This window comes from Sinocyclocheilus grahami, unplaced genomic scaffold (genome assembly GCF_001515645.1).
Source record: "Sinocyclocheilus grahami isolate Dianchi unplaced genomic scaffold, SAMN03320097.WGS_v1.1 scaffold32.1, whole genome shotgun sequence".
In the NCBI taxonomy this organism is placed as follows: domain Eukaryota; kingdom Metazoa; phylum Chordata; class Actinopteri; order Cypriniformes; family Cyprinidae; genus Sinocyclocheilus; species Sinocyclocheilus grahami.
The window spans coordinates 812,506-821,424 of NW_015505211.1; the positions used below are offsets into that span (position 1 = coordinate 812,506).

Below are 8,919 nucleotides of genomic sequence, written 5' to 3' on the forward strand. Positions count from 1 at the left end.
AGAAAAGGCTGTGCTACACAAGCCCCCAGCGAGGGAGAGAGAGAGAGGGAGAGAGAGAGAGAGAGAGAGAGAGAGAGAGAGAGCGCACGATCACAGCTCTGACCCGTATGAAGGATGATGTAAGCAGCTAAAACACATCGGGGTTTGGTTACAGAGCAGCGCCGTGTGACCGTACAGCCAGCCAATGAGAGAACCGTCTAGTGACTGAGCATAGTTACAACAAACACATGAATAAACTACACAGATCTATATATGGCTGGAGTGTGCTAACCATTTCAAAATAAATTAAAAAATCTAATACAACAAAAGTTTTCTGGCATTTCTCGGAGCCTAGCTTCCGAGCTCCCTTCCCCACAGATCCTCTAATTATGGTGAAACCACAAGACATTGTGCGCTCATTCGCAAGACAACAGAAAAGAACAGGAAGGTTTTGGGTCAATTCACGAGCTGGAATTCTTAAAAAACCTGCAAGGAAAGAGAGAGAGAGAGAGAGGGAGAGGAAGCCAGCGATGCTGCAGAGGCTGTCTGTGTTTTCCGTGCGGAAGGATCTAGAGGACGGGCGTCAGGACAAGTAAAGGTGGGGACAACACAGGCCTGAAGTCTAGCAGGTTTACTATGGTAATCCCTGAAAAGAGTCTGCACTGCGAGTACAGCTCCACTCCTTATACACACCTTACCTAATCTAAACAGTCCACAGAGGTTAAAGACAACATAAAAACAACAATCACAAAACATTTACACTACTGTTTAAAAGTTTGGGGTCAGTAAGATTTTTTAAGTTATTGAAAGAAGTCTCTTTTGCTCATTAAGCCTGCATTTAATTTGATCAAAAATACAGAAAAACTAATAATACTGTGAAATATTACAACTTAACTTATAACTGTTGTCAATTTCAACAAATGTAAAAATTCAAAAGAACAGCATTTATTTGATTTTTTTTTTTTGTACAATTGTTTACCATCACTTTCAATCATTTTAATGTATGCTCACTAAATACAAGTATTAATTTCTTTATAAAAAAAAAAAAACCTCTCCAAACTTTTGAACTTTTAAAAAGAAAATCAATCAATGCTACAAATGAATGTTGACATCACATCATTATAATATCTGGTTTGAAAAAGGATTGGTTAAGATGCCCCTGCCAGTTTATGAATGGAGGCCTGTGAAGAATCCGAGGTGTTTTGAGTTTTTAAATGGCATGCAGGAACCCACTGCCATATTTGTGACAAGTGATATCCTCTAAGGGACACGTGTGTTCTGCTATGATGGCTCTTCTGGGACTAAATTAAACACCTCCTTGGTGGAAAAAATACACATGCTTAAGACTTGAACACACAAGCCATCACTGAGGGATTTGAAACCAAGAGAAATGCAAGCAGGCTTTGGGAATCAGTGTAGCAGCCAGAAATGCTAATCACCAAACAGCCCATTACTACACCTTGTTCTCCGCTCTTATGCCTCTGAATCTGTTATTTAAAAGGCTCAGTGAGCACCGATTGAGAATCAGATCCCTTCAATTCATATTATCTTGTCATAGAGATGAAGGGAGTACAAAACGTCCACTTACACACATTAAGATGTTTTACCACACAGTCTGACTCTTAATGAGGAAATGAGGAACCAGATTTTTCCAATATGAGACATTAGGTGTTATGAATTAAATCTTACCACAGACCAGACTCTGCAGAAACTCTCGACATAAAGAAATCATGCACTGCTTTGACATTAATGGTTGTGTCTAAATGTAGAGTATCATTCAAACATTTGTGGTTAGTAAGATTTTTTTTTCTTTTTTTTTTTTTTTTTTAAGAAATTAATTTTATTCAGCCAGGTCTATTACATTTACCAAAAGTGACAGTAAAGACAAGCATAAATACATGTATAAAAAATATTATTGCAGCACAGCTATTTTTAACATTGAGAGTAATAAGAAATGTTTTTGAGCTCCAAATCAGCATATTAGAATGATTTCTGAAGGATCATGCGACACTGAAGACTGGACTAATGGCCAATGAAAATTCAGCTTTGCCATCACAGGAATAAATACAATTATAAAACATTAAAATAGAAAACAGTACTATTTGCAATTAGGGATGCACCGAAATGAAAATTCTTGGCAGAAGCGGAAACCGAATTTAAAAAAAAAACACTGGGCCGAAGGCCGAATACTGAACACGGTTTTTCGAGTTTTTTTCCCCCATGCATTTTGCCAAGTTTTTTTTTCACCATTGCATAAATTAAAAAGCTTGCTATTCAAAGCTTGCCTTCCTCTTCTCATTGAAGACATGCGATGCAATCCTAAAAGTCTCTCGCTGTTGGTGCTTGCAATGATTTTTACGTCTTTCTCCGACAGTTTAAATGCTTCCACCCTGCTGATGTGTGAGCTGCATAATAAAGAGTGTGCGCCTCTCACTCTGCGCTGGTTGCCATTTAATCGCGTCATATCATTGTTCGGTACAATTTGTTCGGTCTTTTCGCTTATTTCGAATAATTTTGGTTGCCGAACATTCGGTGCATCCCTATTTGCAATTGCAATATTTCACAATATTATTGTATTTTTGACTAAATAGATGCAGCCTTGGTGAGCATAAGACACTTTTCAAAAACATTACAGACCCCAAACATATGAACAATAATGTAAGAAGCAAATGTTACAAGACCATACCTTTGCTTCAAACATCTAATGGATGAAGGAGTCTGTACGTTTTATTAGTTTACAACAGGAGAGCGGGACAAATACTTGAAAATACGTAATAAATATGCATGTATTCAATTAATAATTAATGAGTCTGTATGCTGTGCATGTTGAGTCATGGTGGTCGTTTGGTTTCAAATGCTAGAGGCAAAAATAAAGTAAATTAGAAAATTAGAGAAATTGAATCTCTATGACTGCTAAATCTTCAACACACTGTCTAAACTACTAATAGAAAGAGGGAGGGAGGGAAGGAAAGTGCCTGTGTGTGAGTGAAAGAGGGTGAGCTAAAGGAGGAAGCGCTGTTGTTCCTTTTTTCTGTCACTTCACAGTGATTTGCAGACAAGACAGAGCAATAAAACACAGACTCACAGTTAGAGCCTCTTTAACAGACCTCAACGGAATGTGTGTTTTAACCGTGTTTAACAAACAGCCTCTGATGCTTCAAAATTCAAAGACTCTAGGATTAAAATATTAATTTCAGTATTAAACAAGACCTCAAACACATCTTGCTTTGCATTTGAAGATGTTCAACCATTGCTGTGAATTGTTGTATGATAATTTTTTTTTTTTTAATTCTGAACCTACTTGAATGCTGTCTGGCTGTGCTAATAGAGTGTATAAATGACCTTGAGCAAGATAAGAGAAGAGCGCAAATAAATTACGCTGTGAGGAGAGAACTGTGGCAGAGGGCAGAGAAAAGCCAAGCTGCTCTTTTTTTTTTTTTCCACCTCTACACACGTCGTCTCAGTTTCTGATCAAAGAGCACAGATGCTGACAGGGAGAAATCCAGCGCTGGAGACCGAGCACTTGCACACCAGCAAGAAGCTAATGTACACAAACACACAAGAGCATATTGCAGTCTGAGAACGGCATTAAAAATATATATTATTGCACTATAGCACAAGTAGTCAATCTCTGGATACACACCCAGGTCTGTATTCAAATCCCCACTGAGATGGTGTGTAAATATGCATTGATATTCACGTTTTGGTGTCAGACGGTGAAGCAAGCGTGGTTGATTTGAGGCCACCTGGTCTAGATCTTACTCTGTATAGAAATCTGAGCTTCATAAACAAGCACTTCTCTAATGCAAGTCCCTCAGTGGAGGATGCAAAAATTGCAAGCTCCATCAAAGCAGTGATCAAATTAATCCTTACAGATAACATAAAATCAATTTAAGACAATGAGAGTAAATGAAAGAACATCTGAACAGAAATAGTATTCTTACCTCTTGTTAATGGGCTTCTCGTCCTTTTCATAGGGTTTGACGAACCATTTTCCAATGCGTACGAAACTACGGTTCATCAGACAGCGCTCCAGCAGGTTGTGAATGGCCTTGAAGAGAAGAGTTCGACATTCGTAGGATAGACCGCTCTCCCACACACCATCATCCTCGCCTGTGGAGAGGACACACGGAGACCTGGTCACCAACCTGCTGCTGTCTATAAACAACTTATGTACCTTTCATATGGGAAAGCAATTTGCAGAAGTGAGTGACAAAACACAAACAAAAAATAAAGCAAATTTACAATTTTTTTTTTACACAAAAAGGCAAAAATGTATTAATTCAACCCTCTACATTGCGAGTAAATCACTCGCATATGCGACTAAATCTTACTCTGGGCGACTAAATAATGTCTATTGTTAGCCATTGGCTAATAAATTCTTAGATTTTACTCGCCAGTGTGTGTGTTAGAGGCTAATTACAAGTTTAGCACAGATATATTTTCACTCGCTGAACACGAAGTACTCTCCGTCAAGCGATATGTGCCGTTTCAGTTCATCTCAATGGATGCGCAGCGCACCTGTATTTGACGCACCATAAACTCTAGTGTGAAGGCACGTGACTCGCCGTCGCTTTGCTGAGAGCGCCGTTTCTCTCACACATGCAAAGAGAGAGAGCGAGAGTCTTACTTGCCACGCTTAGTCAACACAATACATGTAAATTATATTTTTGTTATATTTTCCAGTTAAAATAACGTTCATTTAGAATTATTCAGTTTTTAAGAACAAGCAGAAGATATGCCATTTTCTCCTGTAGTGGGCGGAGCTAATGCGCAAGTGGCAATTTAATTGGCTGGTGCTCATCTATTACTGTCTCTGTTTTGATTTCAGCAAATCAGTTAGAGCGAACGCTGACAACGTGATTAATATTCATGAACCTAGCAGCTCATTAATCATTAGTGAGTTGTTTATTGTTAGTATAGTAGTAGAATTAGTAGTAGTAATATCTTTTAATAATAATTACTATAATCTATTACTATTATATATTTTTTTACAGAAACCCTGAATGACCAACAATATCTTAAAGGGTTAGTTCAACCAAAATTGTGTCATTAATTACTCACCCTTGTGTTGTCCGAAACCCGTAAGACCTTCGTTCCTCTTCGGAACACAATTTAAGATATTTTTGATGAAATATGAGGGCTCTCTGACCCTCCCATAGACAGCAAGGTAACTACTAGGGCTGTGTAAAAAAATCGAATGCAATTTTCATGCGAATCTCTTAAGTAAAGCCGCTTCTGGTGATTAGTAGTAAATATCCAGCACGTGCTTTCAGATGGAGTGGCATTTACTACACAGAGCTGTAGTTCCCTGACAAGCTACACAAAATTGCGTTCAAAATCGCGGGCGATTCATTGCCGATTTTGTGTAGCTTGTCAGTGATCTACGGCTCTGTGTAGTAAATGCCACTCCATCTGAAAGCACGTGCTGGATATTTACTACTAATCACCAGAAGCAAGATTCACATGAAAATCGCATTAGATTTTTTTGCCCAGCCCTAGTACCTATGTAACCGATATGTACTAGAACCGAATCAGAACGCAGATTTCGGTGCCTCATTTCGGTGCCATGCCCGAGCGATCGATTGAAATATTTGTCCTCTGGTTCTCCGAAACGGACGTAAGAAACATCACCGCACGTCAAAAAAAATTGCCCAACTGAGAAAATGCACGTGAACTCAATTCGGAAAGCTCTAATAATACAAATCCAACAAATCTTTGTAGTAACGAGAGTGTCCATGTTGTTTTCACATTCCGACTTAAAAGCACAACTCCGGAAATGAGAGCATCCAAGGAGCATGTGAATGCAGTAATAACACTTGCTCTGATGGCAGAAGGTAGCCTTCCGTTAACTAAGCTAAACATGCTTAAATTAAAATGCCTAAAGCTAAACTACCCTTATATTCACATTTCTAAACCTGTTGTCCAACAAAAGAGAAAATAACCTTTTTACTCCACAACACCAGTCAAACGCTTCTTTTTGTGATCTGATGTGGCTTCTTCTCACAGAATGAGGCAGAAAATATGTTCCATAGGCTACTTTAAAAAGAATATATCGATTAGCAATAAATTATAAATTAGGGTGACCATACGTCCTCTTTTCCCCGGACATGTCCTCTTTTTGGACCTACAAAAATGCGTCCGGCCGGGCTTTCTTAATTGCCCAAAATGTCCGGGATTCGGCTGTTTTGTTAATCCCACTCCCGCTGAATCTCTGACCATTGCCGCCTGCTCCCACAACATGCGTTACGCTCTCGCGATTTTCATGTCCACTCCTTTAAACATTCTAATATTGTGTATAATTTTGGAGCATCAGGGAGCCGCTCTCAGGATGCAGTGCATTTAAATATTTTTGAATGAGCGTTTCGATTTCGCAATCACACGCACTCTGTGTAAAGGGAGCACATTTTACAAGATCAGATATTTGTCAATGAGCTCAAGATCTGTTGAGCAGCAAATACTCCAGCATGGTTTTGTCAGTCATCTCTTAATTCTCGACCTGTGATCAGTCAAATCTGACTCCGGTAGCTCTTGTTGGATGTAGGGTTGCCAAGTCCACGTTTTTTCCACAGAATTGGGCTACTTTTAAACTGTTGCCATGGGTTGATTTTCCCAAGTGGGTTAAAGGTTTGAAATACTGCATAAATTACATTTGACTGAAATGCTTGTATTGAAACATTTAGCATTCTCCCTATGATAAAACTTTCATGGACTTCTCTCGACGCGTTCTCTGGCGTCCAGTATGAATGAAACCGATATCATGTGTTTATAGTGCTAATGGCTAATCCATAATTTTTTGAGGGAATTTTTATTTATTTATTTTTTAATAAGTATCGGTTCAGGCACCGGAACCATTTTAAAAGTACTGATTTGGCACCGGTATCGAAAAAAACAAAAACAAACGATACCCAACCCTAGTAACTACCATGTTCAAGGTCCAGAAAAGTACCAAGATGATCGGCAAAGTAGTCCGTGTGACATCAGTAAAGTTATGAAGCTAAGAGGATACTTTTTTGCGCAAAGAAAACTAAAATAACGACTTTATTCCACATTTTCGTCTCTACTAGGTCACTTGTGGACGTGCATCACGACAGTATCATGACACGAGCATGTGGCGACGCTGACCCAGATCCAGCGTTTCTTTTTTCTTTGCACAAAAAAGTATTCTCGTAGCTTCGTAACTTTACAGTTGAACAACTGATGTCACACGGACTATTTGTCGATCATTTTGGTACTTTTCTGGACCTTGAACGTGGTAGTTACCTTGCGGTCTATGGGAGGGTTAGAGAGCCCTCAGATTTAATCAAAAATATCTTAAATTGTGTTCCGAAGATCGGGTTTGGAACAACACGAGGGCAAGTAATTAATGACAGAATTTTTGGGTGAACTAACCCTTTAAGCATCACTACTAATCCTAAATTAAAATAACAAATATGCATTAATAAATGGTTACCAAGTTTTAGTTCAAATTAATATAGTTCTATTATTAAATAGTGCTAAATTATCATAATATAATGCTTGATTGACTGAGTAAGAAGCTAAGATTTAAGAAGCTGTGCTATTTTACAAAGATAAGCTGATTTGGTGGAATCACATACACATATACACATATATACACATATACACACATATATATATATATATATATATATACAGTGGGGCAAAAAAGTATTTAGTCAGCCACCAATTGTGCAAGTTCTCCCACTTAAAAAGATGAGAGCGGCCTGTAATTTTCATCATAGGTATACCTCAACTATGAGAGACAAAATGAGAAGAAAAAAAAATCCAGAAAATCACATTGTAGGATTTTTAAAGAATTAATTGGTAAATTCCTCGGTAAAATAAGTATTTGGTCACCTACAAACAAGCAAGATTTCTGGCTCTCACAGACCTATAACTTCTTCTTTAAGAGGCTCCTCTGTCCTCCACTGGTTACCTGTATTAATGGCATCTGTTTGAACTCGTTATCAGTATAAAAGACACCTGTCCACAACCTCAAACAGTCACACTCCAAACTCCACCATGGCCAAGACCAAAGAGCTGTCAAAGGACACCAGAAACAAAATTGTAGACCTGCACCAGGCTGGAAAGACTGAATCTGCAATAGGTAAGCAGCTTGGTGCGAAAAAATCAACTGTGGGAGCAATTATTAAAAAATGGAAGACACGGTATCGAAAAAAACAAAAACAAACGATACCCAACCCTAGTAACTACCATGTTCAAGGTCCAGAAAAGTACCAAGATGATCGGCAAAGTAGTCCGTGTGACATCAGTAAAGTTATGAAGCTAAGAGGATACTTTTTTGCGCAAAGAAAACTAAAATAACGACTTTATTCCACATTTTCGTCTCTACTAGGTCACTTGTGGACGTGCATCACGACAGTATCATGACACGAGCATGTGGCGACGCTGACCCAGATCCAGCGTTTCTTTTTTCTTTGCACAAAAAAGTATTCTCGTAGCTTCGTAACTTTACAGTTGAACAACTGATGTCACACGGACTATTTGTCGATCATTTTGGTACTTTTCTGGACCTTGAACGTGGTAGTTACCTTGCGGTCTATGGGAGGGTTAGAGAGCCCTCAGATTTAATCAAAAATATCTTAAATTGTGTTCCGAAGATCGGGTTTGGAACAACACGAGGGCAAGTAATTAATGACAGAATTTTTGGGTGAACTAACCCTTTAAGCATCACTACTAATCCTAAATTAAAATAACAAATATGCATTAATAAATGGTTACCAAGTTTTAGTTCAAATTAATATAGTTCTATTATTAAATAGTGCTAAATTATCATAATATAATGCTTGATTGACTGAGTAAGAAGCTAAGATTTAAGAAGCTGTGCTATTTTACAAAGATAAGCTGATTTGGTGGAATCACATACACATATACACATATATACACATATACACACATATATATATATATATATATATA

General features: G+C 38.1%; 1 protein-coding gene across 1 annotated transcript in view; it reads right to left on the reverse strand.

The window, feature by feature from the left end:
- LOC107576664 (mediator of RNA polymerase II transcription subunit 13-like) overlaps positions 1-8,919 on the reverse strand; it is a 115,670-nt gene that overhangs the window by 73,876 nt on the left and 32,875 nt on the right. Inside the window, exon 3 of the mRNA XM_016262810.1 lies at positions 3,924-4,092. Coding sequence (XP_016118296.1) covers positions 3,924-4,092 — 169 coding nt within the window. The remainder of the gene's footprint in view (positions 1-3,923; positions 4,093-8,919) is intronic.